General features: G+C 37.1%; 1 protein-coding gene across 1 annotated transcript in view; it reads left to right on the forward strand.

The window, feature by feature from the left end:
• LOC105382473 (extracellular sulfatase SULF-1 homolog) overlaps positions 1 to 19,556 on the forward strand; it is a 70,959-nt gene that overhangs the window by 13,647 nt on the left and 37,756 nt on the right. The window contains exons 2-3 of the mRNA XM_038108038.2: positions 17,236 to 18,072; positions 18,317 to 18,456. Of these exons, the coding sequence (XP_037963966.2) occupies positions 17,387 to 18,072; positions 18,317 to 18,456 (826 nt within the window). The 5' untranslated portion in view covers positions 17,236 to 17,386. The remainder of the gene's footprint in view (positions 1 to 17,235; positions 18,073 to 18,316; positions 18,457 to 19,556) is intronic.

Raw genomic sequence — 19,556 nt, forward strand, 5'->3', positions numbered from 1 at the left:
AAAACACATATTAGCATATCTGCGTTTGAATAAAATCACATTTTTGTGTTCGAATCAATAATGATTTAAGTACCTATATATACCTATATATGATATAGGTGTTTATGGGTACTTAAATCATTATTATCTAATCTAAGTAAGTACCTGACTAATAAAATAAAAACATTTCAGGCAAAATAATTATAATAACGAGTAGAAAAAATGTTCCCTGGAAAGAAACAACTACCTACATGTAACCCTTGTGTTGTTAATGTGGCTCATTTTTTTATTAATTCAAACTAAACAAATCACATACTAAAGTTCTGTTTAACTTGATGATCTCGGGTGTGAAACTAACAGATATTACCCCCTATTTGTGTCTAGTGTCTCATTGTTTATCCACAACCGTCACGTCGGGACACAGGGTGACATCATACGAGTTGTATGCACATTACAAACCAATATTAGCTCTGCTAGACGGCGAAATATGTATTTTCGGAATAGGTACTGCTTGGCATTATGCGGGCGTTTCTAGAGATCCATTGCAACATACCTACATAATAATAATTGTAAAGATTTAAGGAAAGCATTCATCTATCGGTATCGTACGTACTTATCGCATTTAACGGATTGTCATAATATTGAATGTGGAGAAACAAAGCCGATGAAGTGTACGTAGGTACTTGTGTGAATTTCTATACAAAGAATACTGAATACGAGGTGGATGCTTACCTGTAGAAGACACACATTTTAACTTTTGTATCACTTTTGCAACATACTTTATATACATATATATAATGTACAGTTACAGATCATCAGTACCGCGTGCGTCACATTTGTTTATTTTCCTAGCGAATAAACAAACTGGGCAGAAACTGTGGGAACTGAGGACCTACTCCCACTTTTAGGAAGACTACGCAATGACACCCGATAAAAGACGCTAGTAATAACTGACCTCCTAAGTCTCCCCCTTTTGCCATACTAGTCTACATCTTAATTCTCATCACTTTTTCAATACTTCGTAATATGATATCGGCCCAATAAATAGCATTCACGGTGAGTGGTTTATCACCGTCTAGCCAAACTAGCATACAAAACCATTCGTAACAACATTTCATTACCTATATTTACATGCTCGAATATCTTGAGCCCAGAGTAAAATCGGAGCATGCATCGGAGTTAGGCCCAGTTTCCCCAGGGGCTTCCTTGTGGCCCACATGTGGCCCGCTCGTGCTTCTCGTGGGAACCAGCGTGTATTAGCACAAGGGCACTGTAAGTGAAACATTCTAGTAGATCTATCTGTTTATAAACTATACTGTCCATTATATTATTGGTTTTGTTACATTCGAAATCCCATACATATTTGATGACTGCAAAGGAAAACCAACTTAACTTATACTAGACATAAGGAAACGTCAAAAATACAATAACATAGTGGAAGCATGGTGGAAGCTCTATAACTTATAAAATACCTATATAACTTAGGGACGAAACGATAGGGTTTGCATCAACTTTGAAGTTACTGTAAGGTACTGTTGTCGTCTTAAAAGTTAAATGACTTCAATTTTGAACCTACACCTAATATTTGAGGATTTAGTACAGAATATAAAAAAAAATCCTTATATGGAATGAATATGGTTAGCTATAATTACATTTATATGTAGGTGTAGTTCGTTCTTGTCAGAGTTAAGGCTGTATACAGAAAGAAAACTAGAATCTTATAAGCGCTTACTTTACATGGATCTTTTTTCTACGCTTATAGGCGCTGCCGCTGGTTCTGTAAAGTACTTTATATATGAAAACATAGAACAACGCGGACTCTGGTGACCATTCATACTCAATGTGTGAAAAAATAGAGCGGTGGTAGCTCAGTCGGGTAAGCGCCAGCTTCTCACGCCAGAGATGCGAGTTCGAATCCCGGTGCTGACATGTACCAATGAGTTCTTTGAATTTAAGTACAATGTCTACAATCGGTCTTACGGTGAAGGAAAACATCGTGAGGAAACATGCGCATCTAGATTTAGGATATCATAATATGTGAACCCACCCACCCGCAGTGGACCAGCGTGGTGGAAAATGGTCCAAGCTTAGGATGGCAGTTTAGACCTTGGGGACATTTACAAAGGTTCCACTCGAGAGAGCCAGGCGCAGGTACGTACACCCCCACAGAGAATAGAATAGAATAGAAGCTTTCTTTTGCATACGGCCTAGAGTTGACGATACAGAAAATAATTAACTTGACGTTCTCATTCATATAACCGGCAGTATGTAATGTACCTAACCTATTTCTAAACGATTCCATGTGTCCTACTTAGCACAGGGATTTGCGCAGTTACGAAGAGGTAATTCAATCTGAGCTTAACCCAATGATATTCCATTAATAAAACATGAATTGACAATTGAACGGAGGGACTCCGATCCTGACGACAAAGCTATTTAATGAGTCCGGCCGCCTCATAATGGATAGGTTAATTAATTCTATGGGTCTATTTGAACCGTTTACCTCTATTACTAGTAAGTGTACTTCGCCTTAAGGATGACAATAGATTAGATTCAGGAGATAGGTACCTATATACATACGCGTACTACATGGTAAGATAAGAGGAGGGCTGGAGACAAACTACCTTATTTTTTTATCAAACTTATTTATTTATTTTAACCTTATTCTTATTTATTTATGTTAGCTAATTTAAAAAAATCCTAAATAAATAAAAAAACTAAAACTCGTATAAATATTATACCTACTAAGTGCCAATTTCTCCATAGTCGGTTAGAGCATAACCAGGAAGTAGTGGTTGACTTTTGACACATCTGTCATGAATTTTATATGGAGATGACGTTTAATTTATAAATCAATCCCTGCCGGTTAGATAACCGACTACAGAGAAATTGGCACTAAGTCTTAGGATTAAACGGTTTGCCCTAGGGTGGCATACATATTTCTTTTACTGACTGTACCTATTACATTTCTTCAGCATTCCGTGCCCTGAAACGGTTTCCAGAACTACCATATTTCTCTTAATTAAACTCGCACCCCTCACTATTGTAACTATTGACCCAATTCTGTTCAGTGTGTTTGTTCTATTTCGCTCAAGCGCATTCATTGATATGTAGGAAGAGCCTAAGAAGGGTGTGTTTATTTACATAAATGCAAGTGTAAATTCTATGTTTTTTTTATTTAGTCGCAACAAGGGTTTTGTTTTGTTACAGCCGGCTAGGACATCGTGAGAACACTATTTGGCGTTGTTTTCAATATCTCAACGAACTCAATAAAACTCTACTTACAATCAATAAGTACAATAAAATCTACTTTGACGTGTTACTGTCAGTGCGATCAATAAATTTAATTCATACCAATATTATATAAAGTACAATAATGAGCTCGCTTACAAGCAATAACTGTCGTAATTGTAAATGAACATCAACGCTACACTTGTTTCTAGTCACACTTGACACTGCACGCGTAGCACAGTATGGCTGCGACAAGATATAAATGACAGCTAGTTGCAACAAATTGTGTGATACCAGTTGTCCTCACAAACGCTAACATGGCCAACACGAAATAATCACTACAAGATGTGAGTTACAATTTTGACAGCGAGATTGGAAGATTTGTCTTATTTCCTAACATGGGTGTACCAATTTTTCCACACTTGTCTCAGTTTGACATTTGTTTAGGTAGCATTTTATCACTCAAATTCGAAGGTGGTGATAACATGTGACACCAATTATTATTTGTTTAGTTTTTGTTAATTTCATCCTTGCTCTACAAGAAGAGATGCAGGAAAGGAAAATTACTATAATACTTATAGGAAGGATGATCCGGGACTCTAATAACCCGTTGAAAATGCTTTAAAAACAACATTTGTCAAAACACACATCCTCTTTTTATTTGACTAAAATTATATAATATATCATATTACTTATGTGTAGCGGTGTTAGCTCAGACGGGTAAGCCCCCGCCCCTCACGGAAGAGATGTGGATTCAAATCCTGTCGCTGACATGTGCTAATAAGTTAGATAGATAGACATTAATTTGTTCCACTTAAACATTTGTACACTTAAATTAAGAGGCGAAAAGTGTGTGTTGAAGCAGACCAAAAGGGAAGCAACTCAGCGCATATGTTTGCCCTTAGGAACAAACCACAGATTTTCAGTTGTCTCAAATACTTATACTTTAAGTTTGCCTATTCACGTCAAAGTATGTAGGTAATGAAGTGGCTAATTGAATAGTTTGAATGCTAAATATAGAGTTCACGAAATGTAAATAATATAAACTGTACATTGAATACATCTGGCACACCGGGCAGTCAGCGACTCATTCTAATCCTTCACCACAGCGACAAACCCTAGTCAGGCTTTATGATTTATCAACAACACGTGAACAACACACTAACTGAGATGAAGTGGCTAATTGAATAGTTTGAATGCTAAATGTGGAGTTCATGAAGTGTAAATCATATAAACTGTACATTGAATGCATCCGGCACACCGGGTAGTCAGCGACTAATCTTTTCACTACAGTGACAAACCCTAGTCAGGCTTTATTATTTATCAACTACACACTAACTATAAAAAAATAAGTGGGTATACTAGCATGTACTTACAACTATTTTAAATGGTTATAAAAATATAATATTTTCTTTAGGTAAGTAAAACATTTATTAAACTTTTAATGAATAAATTATAAAAAGCATACTATTTCACACACCATAAAAGCATATTAGGTATTCTTAGTTATCAACTATCACAATAATCAGTCTGAACTTTGCTTATATCAGTCATCAAATGGGTCTCATAGTATGTATGCCAAGTTTTTCAACATTTTCAGTTCGGTGCCGCTCCAGTTCATTGTTTCACCACAAGGTTGCTAATGTCATCTGACCATCATTCAGCACCACCATTCACCATTCAGGTGGTTTCTGCCAACAAGAGCTCTCCAACCGTGTCTAGGGCATCAATTTCTGACCGGTTTTGACCATCTTCCGTCTTGCCTACAAGCCAATTTCAATGTTCTGTAACAAACAAAAATGTTTCATTAGATTTTAGTTATACTTATGAACTAAGATTATGACTCCTATTGTCCTCTTCATCATCATCATAACCCATCACGTCCCCACTGCTGGGGTAGGGGTTTCCTCCCAATGAAGGAAGGGTTTAGGCCTAGCCGACCAAGTAGTGCCATGTGAAAAAAGTTTTTTGAGTTGTTTTGTGTGCATATGCCCAATTATAATAACATGTCACGGGTACTGGCACTTACCTACTGTTTTTTTCCTTCCATTGATTATATAAATATTATTCAGTCAGGCCGTGGGACAAGCATCGAAGATGATATTCTGCGCCCGTCAGGATCCTGCCCGGGCTTTTTTCTCAAGGCCTTCTAGCTCCTGGGTCCGGGTAGACAGTGGGTGGGTCATCAGTCAGGTGGCATGCTGTTTTTGTTCTTCGTCTCAGGGATCCGATGCATCGACGGCTGCCGATAGCAGGAGCTCCCAAGGAATCTGAGCGTGCTTGGTCGGGAGCAAGCTTGGTCGTATATCATTTGATGAGACGATGTCCAAGAAACTCAATAAAGTAGTTTAATGAGCCAATATGAATCCATGGGGTAGCGCAAAGCAAAGTAATATTACCAAAATAATACACTCGAAACTCTCGAAAGCACCAAACAGTCAAAATTTTCTTCAAGTTTGACGTTTGGTGACATTTTAATTGTCAAAAAACCATAGACAATACAAACAACAACCACAAATGAGAGGTTTTCGGAAAAAAATAACATTTGAAAAACTTATTTGCACAGAGCAGAAAAGTTACAGTGTCACTGGGACTAATGCCGAATCACACAAATAAAACGAGTCCCATGTACACCCTATGCTAACATTTAAGACTGATATCAAAAAGTGACTCAATTTAATCAGTCACTTCACATGTTGTCTTATTATGGCCATACTAGCCGTGCTGATACCGATAGCAACGAGAACGTATTGCCTTCTCCTGTCCGTCCGCCGTCGTACAGATAGCAATAAAATATTACTCAAGATAAGTAGCCAACGATTTTAAATATAAACTAGATGGAGTGTCAGTGCAAAAGAAAAGTCTCGAAAAGTAACCTCCAATTTCTACCACTGAGCTCTTGTTTTAAATTAGTTCGGTTAGGCTGACCCTAGATTTTCAATTTTATTGTGCACAATAACATTGAATTACGTTTTGAATCCAAATGACGTTGGCGCAATCTTCAATGATGAATGATGATGATGAATTTGTGAATTTATTCATTGAACTTAAAACGGTTTGTCAGTAAATAAAATGCGGGGAGATTTTTTTATTTGTTTTTGTATGTATACAGCATCTTGTCGGTATATTGTTAATCTGAGAGCAGCAATGAGTGGTAGTAGTGATCGTTCCGTTTATGGTTTGTGTGGACGTGAGGAGACATCATCGTAATGCAACTTGAGGGGTGTCCCAATGTCATCCTGTATTGGGGTATGTCTTAGATAAAATATGTTAAACTTTTAGGGCCGAATATTTTACTGAAAATAAGCTTTCTATGCGGCAAAAAAACCACAGCTCTCAAAAGTAAAAACTTTAGGACCCAGTAAAATTTCGTTTAAACCTATAAAATACAATTTTTTAGAGCGGTGGTAGCTCAGTCGGGTAAGCGCCCGCTTCTCACGCAAGAGATGCGGGTTCGAATCCCGGTGCTGACATGTACCAATAAGTTCTTTTAACTTAAGTACCTACAATGTATACCATCGCTCTTACGGTGAAGGAAAACATCGTGAGGAAACCTGCATATCTAGATTTAGCACATCTAGATATGTGAACCCACCAACCCGCAGTGGACCAGCGTGGTGGGAAATGGTCCAAGCTTAGGAAGGCAGTTTAGACCTTGGGGATATGCACAAAGGTTCCACTCGAGAGAGCCAGGTGCAGGTACTTACACCCCCACAGAGAATAGAATAGTATTCTATTCTATTCTCTGTGGGGGTATATCCTCATGGTATTCCCTCATGTTGGATAGTATCCAGCCAGATGTAACTGGTGAGGGCAATCACTCAGCTGGTGGTTGTGTTTTTGCTGCCCCTTTCATGATAATTATGCACCGTATAAGATACATACAATATATACAACATACAATACAGGCACGTGTAACCAAATATATACGTGCTTGGAGCTTTTAAAATTCTTGTGAATTATGTTCAGAATAGAAAATTAACAATGCACCTTCAACTGTTTCATTCGTTCTCTCCATGACATTGCATGTTTCTGGATTTTGAATTTAGAAAATAGATCTCGTGCTTGCTTTATCTGAGCTACCACCAGCCAGCTCGAAAATACTCCTTTGTTTGCCAACATAACATGCCAGAGCCCGTCGTCTCTATATTTATGCGGCTAAGGTTGTTATTTGCGAGTGGAGTATGATATTCTCGAGCAGGGTTGTGCATGATGGCTGAAGGCGATAAGTTGCGGTTTACGTCGTATCCGATAATAGGAGGTGATTGGTTATATTGCGTGGAATTTTGATGTGATTGCTCCCGACTCCCGGGCGTGTATACTGTACCGTTTCATTTTATTTTACAACATATTTATTATTATGAGGTTCAGATTTATGGTGCGCCATGAACTTGGCAACAAGTTCTAAGTACACTACATTTCAGCTTGTATAAGAGCACTTTGCCTCTATGAATATGCATACATATTTAGCTCTAAACAATAACACTGTGTTCATGGTCTATTATTTAAGAATACGATTTCACAAGTCATTTTCTCCAGTTGAAATAATAGTACGTTTAATTCTGTCGGCATGCCGAGTGTTCAACGAGTGTTCAACTCGGGGTAGAATCGTGTCTTGCTCAAGACGAAGGTAATCGAAGCTTCGCTCTTTGCCAGTGAATTGACTTCAACTCTAGTCTTGCTGAGTCTTCCTTTACCTGTCGACTAGATGATATTGAAGATTTTTCCAAGAACTCTTAAGGGTCAGCAAGGGGTAATCGAGGGTTGGCATTGTCATAGAATTATGTAGTAAACGATGCTCTACAACCTTGAAAAAAATCACACAGGTAGCCGAAGAGTCTAGCTAGGTGCTGAATGATTCGAATTCAAGTAAATGGTTATGGATAACTGTAAATAAAATTCAGAATATCACGAAAGACCAGAAAATCACACTCCCGTATTGTAACAACTGTGTCGTAATTATCGAGAATTTTCATATGATTTTTATCATATTATAAAGTTAAAGGCTTGGACTAGGCGCTAAATACCTTGTTTTTTAATAAACACACACTTATTTTGTGTAAATTAATCCCAAACTTGAGTATTTTTTTTCCCTCAAATCTTCACACAAATATCTATGGCGGCTTTCTGTGTTATAAAATCATAAACACAAGTGACGTTTGACTCAGTTGGCCGCTGGCCTCCAAAGAAGGGTCACGTCGGTTTAGGCAGCACTGACAGCTCGCGATCTTATCGTGTACAGATACAAAATCACTGCACATTGGTTGTCATTGCACTTTTTCAACTTTTATGACACCAACATAATTTGATTTGAAATTGAGGAAGCATAATTATTCCAGTATATTCAATACATTAAATTAAATTAGATAGTGTGCAATATTCTCGTGACATTACAGTCTCGTAAAGGTCTGATGAGGAGCAGGAATATAGCGAATGGATCTAAGTGATGACAATACGCACGAACATTAGGTTAGGGATCAAAAATACAGTCTCTTGTTGCTGGTTGAGGTATGGTCTCGTGAGGATCTGATGAGGGCAGTAACACGGTGGTGGCTCAATTTTATTTCAAAGATGTTAATAGCTAAAAGCATCGAGTTTGGGCTATTAAGTATGTTTTTCAGAGAGAGAGAAAGAGATTTTATTTTTCCTCTGGATGTGTTAGGTTTACTGGGTTTACTAAGTTCATTCTGTTAATGGCATCAAGTTGTTATGTGTTCATAAGTAATAATTATTTATTAACTTAATGCTGTTGGTTCTCCACAAAAATGTAAAAATAAAAATAAAATAAATAAAAATAAATTCGTAACGTAAAATTGACAATGACGGAATTTCTTCTATAGACAGTAGCCACAAAAAAAACAAACGATAGATGGCGTGATTTGAAGATAAAGATACATTTATTCGACACATAGACAGCAACAACAAAAAAAATACAGATTTAAAGAAAAGAAACACATACTTATACAAAACAACAAAGAATAAAAAGGATACACATCAAAATAACTGGAAAAAATATAAGCCCCAATTTACTTGTGTGGGACAGGGAGTACCATAATATTTTTTTTGGGGTACTCCCCATCTATGCGAAATATCAGCTTGATATCTTTACCCGTTTCTGAGAAAAAGGGCGGTGACAGACAGTAAGTCAGACAGACGGACAACAAAGAGATCCTATAACGGTTGCTTTTTTTCTTTTGACGTTCGAAACCCTAAAATTAAGTAAAAATATTATGCTGCTACCAAAAAATGTACTTACAGGTATTGAAAAAGCGGTATATAGTACTAAACAAATTATAAACAAACAAAAAACCCGACTGCACGCTAAAAAGATGAAAACAAATCCCAATGTTAATGGAAAGTATCGTAGGCGGGGACCAGCAGAGGGTTCACCATTTAGCTGAATGTTACTTAGAAAACGGCCTTGAGTGGCGGTCAAGTTGGTCCCCGCCTGCGATACTTTCGTATAAGGCAATCTTTCGATTTGCATATAAGGCAATCGCAGTCCATTGAAACTTTTAAGTCTAAGGTTCGTCTGCACTACCTCCAGAAACAGAACAATCAGCTTAACTGATATAATAGTTTATGTATTGTATATGTATGTAACTTATAGGTATATATTTATTATATACAAGTAAGTATATTCTAGTGTTTATAGATATTTTAAACAAATTGACTTTTTCCTCTCAGTCTTTCGCACTACCTATAACTTTCTCCACAACACCCAAGGTTAGCTGGAAGAGAATGCTGTTAGCATTAAGTTCGCTTATGTACATATTTAGTATTGTGCAATAAAGTATTTAATAATAATAATAATAATACTTTCCATTAACATTGGGACTTGTTTTCATGTTTTTAGCGTACAGTCGGGTTTTTCGTTTGTTTATAATTGTATTTTTTTATTTGTAACTTTTTAGTTGTTTTTATTTTATGAAATTTTACGTCAGTAGTTCATGATCATTTTTTATTTCAATAATTTTGGTGTTGTTATTTAAATACCTTCAATATGCATATTTTTGTAATGTGAAAATCAAGCCCTTTCATTTGATACCTTACACGGCAAAGTTGAATTATTATTTTTTCGATCATCACGTTATGTCCTCTAGAGGGCGCTATGTACATTTTAATGGTCTTATAGCCTATAACCATCGCGCCATCAATACGCTTCTAACAATACCTCATACATCAAAATCTATCAAGCCGTTTAGGCTACAGGAGGGAACAAAGAAACAGACAAACATGCATACATACAATCAAAAACCATTACCCTCCTCCTTCGGCAGTCGGGTAAAAAGGAGTAAGACAGGGGGTCATTCTGAACTTTTGCTCTACGAGTTTTGGAAATAAACAAAAAAAACCTTTTTCATAGAAACTTTGTTGGACATGGGACTTTTTACCATGGAAAACGAATATTTTTTTTCGCGAATTTGCAAATCGCGTAGAACAAAAGTTGTTCAGAATGACCCCTTGAGTCATCCCCTTTTGGCTTAGTATAGCCCTTTTGCGACACTATGTATTTACTTTGCTTTGTCGTCGGGGTTCAGTTGGCTGGAGGATGCCCGAAACCTATTATCTACACTTTAATACTTGTACAAGTAAATACTTTCTACAAGTAAATACCACATTTGTTTGAGAAAGCTAATCGGGTTCCGAGTATGGAGTAAAGTGGCACCCCTATTAATTTTTACTCTTTCCTGGTGCCTACCAGTGTAAGTAAGAATTATACTTACTTACCCTAAAATCACCCAAAATGTACTTGAACATAATTGTCAATAAAGTTGGCGAGTAAAAGTTTATCGACCCACTGTGCAAACTTACATGTGTGCGTGTCACTGCGTGTGCTGTGTGAAGAGCATTGAAAACCCAAAATTGGCGCGGCACGTCACCCTGTACGGGCCCTTAAAGGTTTCAGTTTCAGGTGTTTTTTTTTTCAATTACAGAAACGTTAAATTGATAAAATGTGTACCTTTAAATACTTGATTGTCTGTTTAGTATTGAGTTATAGGCAGTGGCGGATTTACCTATAGGCCAAAAAGGCCAGTGCCTAGGGCGGCAGATTTAGAGGGGCGGCAAATTTAGCATTTTTTATTTTACAGATTTTTTAAATATAAATTTACGTGTACACAATCTACATATAAATAAACGCACTGTCATATAATCAGTATGTACCTATATTCTTTGAATTTAGTGGCAACTGTGGCTGCTGAATCAGGCTCAGAAGGGCTAGTACGGGGCGCATTTAAGTCGTGACAAAAGTTCTACGTCGTCGCGCTCGCTCTTGAGGCTGCGCGATGTGAGTGAGCGCGATGCATAACTTATGTCACGTCTTAAACTAGCCACGATGTAAACTCGACACAACGCTGGCTTAAATAAATGAGTTAAATCGGAAAGGCAAAACCCGGAATAGAGTGAATTTTAGACGATGGTCAGCCAGAAAAGAAGCATGTAATAGTTAAAGAGATTCTTGGCATGCATATTCTTTGAAATCACTCAAATATGATATTACTAAAAAGCCTGTAACGCGACATGAAGCGGCGGGAATACTTTCAAATTTGGAGAAACTGGAAACGGCTGTAATGGTAGTTATATGTGGATAATGTGGAATTTTGTCATATGTACTAAGTACATCAGTGATATTTTTGGACCAAACAGTCACTTGAGTCTACCGAGAATCCGCAGTTTCAAGCTTAATATTTCGCAAACCAGTCACTGAATAAAAAAAATGGTTTGAGAAGACCTTTGATATTTTTGAAAGACCTGTACAATACCTTACACCAACGAAAAAAATCATCCATATTTTACATGTATGGAAGGTAACTTTTTTTTTCATTAATTTATTTTACCAGTTTGTTGATGCCGTACATTTGTACAAGGTGGATCAAAAGAAGTCATCCTATCTTGATTGGCTCTAATTTTTATTAACTACCTATGTTTATTTGAACATTTAAAATTTTATTGGTAAAGTCTAGAAGATGATATTGGCCAAATGGGCGCCGTCACAATTGATTGCCCTATGGGCTCCTTTTATGGCATTTCTCATCAATTCAGCGAGACCTTCGGGCGAGAGATTTTCGCACTCGTGTCGAATGTTGTCCTTAAGGGCTTCCAGAGACACGGGCTTATTTACATTAACACGGGTCTTGAAAAAACACCCACAAAAACTGTCTGAAACGGTTAAATCGGGCGATATTGCGGGGAAAAATGACATATAAAACGAAAAAAAAGGCGACCCGAAAACTGAATATACAAAATTATTTGGCGTTCTTGGGAAGTGTGGCTTCCATGGCTTGTCAACTTGTATTCTGCACTTGTCTAGTCCACCAATATCAAATAAATTTGAAATTGGCGGCAATTTGTACAAATGAGAGCAATTTCCAATAGGGTGATTACTTTTGGCCCACCTTGTATATCCTTGCGAAATGTCAGCTTTGATATTTTTACCCATTTCTGAGAAAAAGACAGCCGGACAACAAAGTGATCCTATAAGGGTTTTTTTTTCCTTTTGAGGTAAAGAACCTTAAATAAGATTTCATGAAACATTTGAAGTTGGTGACAGATAGACATAGAAATATCCACATTATTAAGTTCACAATCATACTAATAACGGGATTAAACTGTTTTAAATTGAATTTCAGAAGTCAGTAGGGGCGGCAAAAATTGAATGGCCTACGGGCGGCAAATTTGTAAATCCGCCACTGGTTATAGGCTCCGAAACTTCAAGACCGAATCAAAAAAAAATTTGTTATAAACCCATGCACAATTGCACATTATACCTGAAGCATAATTAAATTATTTTTACTGTATAGGGAATGCACTGTTTATATAAATAAATGTGTGGTGGTTGCCTGCCTACAAGAGGCTCTGTGGTTTCATTAAAAACCTGGCTAATGGATTTCGGAAACAAACTTTTAGCCCGTTTAATTTAAATTAAGCAGGCGCACAACTGTAAAAATTTGTGCTTTATCAGTAAGTTTGTTTTCAGTGAATCCGTTGTCGTTATTGAATTCAGGAAAGTTAAGTTAAGTAAATGAAAAATTTGCGCACATATACGTCTTTAGCGATTGAACAATAAAAACATTACATTTGGGTAAAAACTGTTGCTTACTTCACAAATTATTAAAGCCATGTTTGTAACTTCTTACCTACCTAGATAGAACGACTCTGTTCAGGTAGGCAAGTAGGTGTAGTGTGCATGACGTATATTTCCACTTTAATCTCTGTGTAACACATAATTACTTAGGTACATTTTATCTTTTCAGTATCATGTACTTATACGTTGTTGTTAAATTGTGCAAGCTGTGAAGAGTCAATGAACTTTACCCTTCACTCAGTAAATCTAGGTTTTAGTCAGGGCTATCGCTCGCCCCACCCGGCCTAGTGTTTTGAGATTAGTCCTAACATAGGGTCACGACCCCAGTACAGGCAGCGCCGTAATAAACTACGTTTAGTTACACCTAGGTAAATAGGGTGTTACAAAATTAACATGATTTTTTTTATCATAGGATTGAAATATGATACTTACCTTTTTATTTATACCTTTTGTATTTCTTTTATATGGCTCGACACTAACGGTTTCCTGCTGTTAAAATTACGGGATTAGAAGAAGCATATTTACCTTATCAAATTTATTTGCTGTTGTAAGTACTTAGTTTTCCCCTGAAAATAGCCCATATAAACTTTGTCGTTATAATACTTATTAGTACGATTAATTTATATGAGACCAATTTTAATAAAAATACCGTGTTGGACGGTGGGCAATGATATATGATACATAAGTATTTAAGTAAATAATATGTACGATGAATGGTGCTGACTGTACATACGTTGGGCCTTTATGCAAATCGTTATAAACGTAAATCACTTAACTGAGGTTGGGTGGGCAGTGTGGCCACAGCCTTTCAGTTATGTTTAATTGCTTAATTAATCAAAGTTCTGACAATTTTATTTGGGCAGTTCTTCTTTTTAACCTACATAATGAGTAAAAAATTATCCCAAATTCGAAAAAAAAAACTATAGCTTTTTGGTGAACTCTTATCATTTTTATGATAGCTTCATGTCTATTCTATCGAAAAAGGTGGTTGGCCGCGTAGTTTACCAATTTTTTCAATATTTTAAGGACATAATACGTATATAAGGCACAAAAAATTACACCTTCGTCACATTATCTTTTTTTTTTTTTTAACGAGATAGTCTTCGTCTTTTGAAATGAAACTTTTTTGATACGCTAATAAACAAAATACCATTTTAGAAAACATATGAAGGAATGGATTTTTAGTAATAACAAAATATTTATTAAGTTGTTATTACCACTCTGTCACAATTTCAGCTAAAATGAAGCTTGTTTTTGTTATAAATATTTTTTCGCTGCTAATTACAGTAAAAAATTTACAGCATAGACGTTATCATCAATGACTAAATTTAATATGATTTTTCCAAAGTTGTACTATTTATAACATAACATATAAACGACCAAAAATAAGTGGACTACCAGGAGACACCAATCGTTACAAAGTGGTAAACGATGTGACAGAGTTGTTATTCTATTAAATATTAGGCAGGGTTTTGGAATAAAACAGTTTTATTTAATAAGAATAATTTAGTAACTTACATATAAATCATTATGGTTTCAATTTAGTCAAAGAATTAACTGGAGATATCTTTATAATTAGTATAACTAATTAAAATCACACTTGAGAACCTCTGGAGACTGAAATATCCGTATTTCAGGAACTTAAAGGACAAATTTGTTCCAACTACATAAATTAATGTTTATCTGCACAAATAATATTTTCGACAAACTAAAATTTAAGTAATATAACGAAAAATTACGTAATTTCTTAAAGTTTTAATCAGCCATATTTCGAAAGTACAGAAGTGGCTCTTAGAACTTGAAAAACTATTTTTTTTCTTTTTTTAATTACCTTAGAAGCTGGAAGGACTTTAATGTAATCATCAAACATCCGATAAATCAATCTCCACCATATTAAACAGTCTACCACATTCATCGTCTGTTCTTGAGAACAATAGCACGAAATCACCTTTTTCACTAACAAAACTTTTTATTACTGCAGCGCAAGTGTATTGGACGTTCCTTTCGCTTCGTACTTTAACCAAAACGTGTAGTTTCTCTTCAATTTTTCGTTGATGAATATCCTCAGGTTAGAGTGTTTGGTAAGAATGTGACAGATTTGTCGTGTGACAGAGGGGTAAAATGTATTGCAAAGTCGAATAGTATTTAAACAGTAACATAAAATGTATTATTCACATGTTGATTGCAAAGTAATCGTTATTACCACTGAGTAAATAACAAAATAATAATTTAAATATATTTTATTTTAACAATTACCTACGTGACGAAGCTGTCGCCGAATAAACACACGCACCTCCTGTCACACTTTGCGGGTGGCCGATACGCGGTGTCTGGATCTCTAAGGGGAAATCTTACCAAGGGGGAAAAGGAGATCTTAAACTCTGATCGATGGCAATAAGGACGAGTGGCTCAAACAAATATTTTAAATGGCAACCTACGTGACAGAGTGTAACTACTAAAACATTGGGTAGTGAGAGACAATTTTTCAACAATTTTTTTAAATATTTTAGAAATATTTTAAAAATATATATTTTGTTTTACTAAATAAGTAATATCTTCTGGAGTTTAAATAAAATTTTATATTTTATCTCGTCATATATTTCTTTTCTAACATTATGAAATGTACGCAGGATGAAGTGGCAGGAGACAGCCAAGATTCGTATGAAATACACCTCTGTCACACGGATTTACCACTCTGTAACGTAATTTTAAATACAAAAATATAAATATATATTTTTGTAAACGTTCACAGCCGTTGTGTTTTTAGTACAATGCACGTTGAAATATAAATAAATAAATAAATATTTGTAAAACTCATGATATTTTCCTCACAACTGGTGGAGACACAGTTATGTAGGTTAAAAAGAAGAACTGCCCATTTACTTATCGATATAATTTAATATAAGTATATATATCTATTTATTGTGACTTTAATTTTTCACATAATTTAGCTATTCAATATTTTGTGAACCTGAAGTTTACGACAAACCTACCTATATATGCATAAATACGAAATACCCAAAAAAAACTATAGTAGGTATACACCTCTACTCCTCTAGCTCTAGTTCATAATACTTACTAAACTTATGTTTACGTTTTTTTTTTCCGTGTTGGCAATAAACTAAGGTTTTCTAAGTAGATTGTTCGCGTGACCCTTAGGTATAATAATAAAGTATTTATATTTGAGCGGCAGTGAGGGCGGGCACCCCTCGGAATAATAACATAAACAAATTAACTATACTGAAGCATGCTGCCCCTCATATTATGTACATTGTTATGGGTCAGAAATTCAAAACACCTGAATGTACTATTGAAACTATGAAGGTATGTATAGTTACATACTTACATATTAATCTTATTTTTCTTAAAAAAAACTCAATATTATTATATTGGAATTTAATTTAAATTACCGTGCGGCCGTTCATTTACGGTACCTACCTTAATATATTTCTATATCAATTTGAATAATCTTTTTGCATCCACGAGTTAAGAATTATTAGAATTAAGTTATTAGTGTTTTATTTTATCGGCAGACATAATTTAAAAGTCGGCTAAACATAATTTACGGCCGGGCATTGCCGATGTGCATAAAGAGGCGCATTCATTTACAACGATTTAACGAGTCGGCAGAGATGTAGACTATGGACGTCTATCGATGTAAACAAACGTATAGCTATGGGAATAAGAGCCAATTTGACCTGCAAAAGCTTTCCAAAACTTGGTCTAAATCTGTTTCCGAAACTCGAACCGGTCCAATTTGCTAAAAGCGTCGAGATTGATTCGCTCGCTAAACATTGAATAGCAGCATATCGATCGACTTCGCGGGCTAAAATGAAATACTTATTTAAAATAACATGCGCTGCCTCACTTCCTTCTATTTCAATACGAATCTTTTTGCTTAATGGACGGAACTAATTTTGAATAATAATTTGTTTCAGGTAGAAAATAGAGATGGGTCGACGACGCTCAGGATCGATGCATCGGCGCTCGCCCGCGCTCAGCACGTGAAGTCGCACACACGAACCAGAGAACTAAACACTCGATTGATTGAAGTTCCTCAATATACCTACAACAAACAAACATTCAACAATGAATCTAAAACTAATACCCTTACTCCTCACCTGGAATTTCATCTTAATATCAGCAAAAAGAGATTCCTCATTCGAAGACGCCGAGGCCGCCAAAGCGAGAGAGCTGCGAAACAGAGAGAACAATAGAAATCGCACAACTTTCAATGGGACCCTCACGGAGATGACGGAGAAGAGGTATCTGCGGCACCGGAACAGCTCGAGATACCGCAGCGAGCGGCGCCGCGCCTGGGAGCGCGCCCACGACCTGCGCCGCGACCGCAGGAAGGGCGCAGACTCCGCCGAGGAACCCGCAGCCAACAGAACAGAACCCTACAACATAAGAGAGCACAAGAAGCCAGATAAACCCAACAACAAGAGCTGGAAGAAAATCACGTCGGAAAAACTGTTTGTGCCGCGCAGGGCCTTCAATACCAAGAAGCCTCAAGAAAAAACATCCCCCATCAGAGAGAACACGACGAGGGCAAAGGCCCGTCCCGACAAGTGGGGTGCGGCGGGCGCGGGGGGGTACATCCCCTACCCGCAGCCGCGCGAGAGGAAGCCCAACATCATCCTGATCCTCACGGATGACCAGGACGTGGAGCTGGGCAGCCTCAACTTCATGCCGCGCACCATGAAGGCCATCAGGAGTGCAGGGGCCGAGTTCCGACACGCCTACACTACCACTCCCATGTGCTGTCCCTCCAGGTAATCACCATCTCCATTTTTCTATCCAATCGTTTAGAGTCTTTTGAGCCTACGGCACGGCATGGCACCTACTAGTTGCCCTTTCTATCTGTCCATTTTGCTATCCAATTGTTGAGAGTGACCTTGGCAATTTTTGGAAAAACGCTTTCAAACGGAAGTTAAGATTTTTATCGACTGGCGGCGCTAGTGCTGAGTAGGTATAATAGCCGCCTTAAACTGCGACTGATTTCCTTTATCCCCCCAGGAGTTCCCTGCTAACGGGCGCGTACGTGCACAACCACCACGTGTACACCAACAACGACAACTGCTCGTCGCCGCAGTGGCAGGCCACGCACGAGACCAACACCTTCGCCACCTACCTGTCCAACGCTGGCTACCGGACTGGTGAGTTCACTTCTAGTTCTAGATGTTAGGGGCTGTCTCACGGCCGTCTCCACAGGCGAGCTGACGTTTCCAAACAATCGGCGGTAATATGGGTCTATCGCCGTGTGGAGACACTTTCTATGAGAGTATATAGAAATGCGTGGCCCAACGATCATATCGTCGCGATCGCAATTTCCTCGCACCCGTGGAGACTTCCCTTATAATAAATTCGGCAAGATGCAATACTTCAAGCCGTGTATATGTCGCAGGCAACTGGTTTAATCTCCTGTTTGATTGAACCACTAGCCCGTTCATTGGATGGCGCTGTTCAGTTGTATGACTAGGCCGAACGTTGATTGTGCAAGCGTCACAAAACGTCCAACTAGTTAGCTGACTTAAAATCAGTCAGGTGGTGAATAAAACAAATATGGCGTCTAACAGCTAACAGCTGACACAAAAAGGACCTATATTGTAAGTTTTTTGCAAATAAATTAGCTTTAAAGTGCGTTATTTGTGTTAAAATAGTGTGACAACATGGATTTACCTATTATTACGCCGCGGGCGGATAGTTTTAAAGAAAAAAAGTGGCGAAACTGGATAATTATGAAGAACAATATGAAGGAACGTTTATTGTTATTGTTTAGTTAATTTGTGAGATAAGAGCTTTGTAACATAGTCTTTTTGTTGACTCTTGTCTGGTGATGTTCACCCTACCAGACATTACAAAGTTGCTATATTATATCCCATTCAACGACTTCGCTGAATGACGTTCAGTCAAGACGTCGAACGTTACAATCAACGACTTGACGAGTTGTCCTTTAGTCATACAACTGAATAGCGCCATCCAATGAACGTGCTAGTGGTTCAATCAAACAGGAGATTAAACCAGTTGCCTGCGACATATATAAATCCCGGGAGGACTTTGAAATAATCTTCGTGGAATAAAGCGTGTGTAAATACTTTTTCTGTATCACTTTTGAATTCTACTCTACTCGCATACAATCTAGGGGAAAACATAGAATAATATAAGTACTTATGTAGTAGAAAAATTCTTAGAGCCACTTTACTTTCGAAAAAGTCCAGTGCTTCAGATTTCAGCGATTTTCCAACTCAAAGCCTTA

The sequence above is a fragment of the Plutella xylostella genome, chromosome 15, assembly GCF_932276165.1.
Source record: "Plutella xylostella chromosome 15, ilPluXylo3.1, whole genome shotgun sequence".
Lineage (NCBI taxonomy): Eukaryota > Metazoa > Arthropoda > Insecta > Lepidoptera > Plutellidae > Plutella > Plutella xylostella.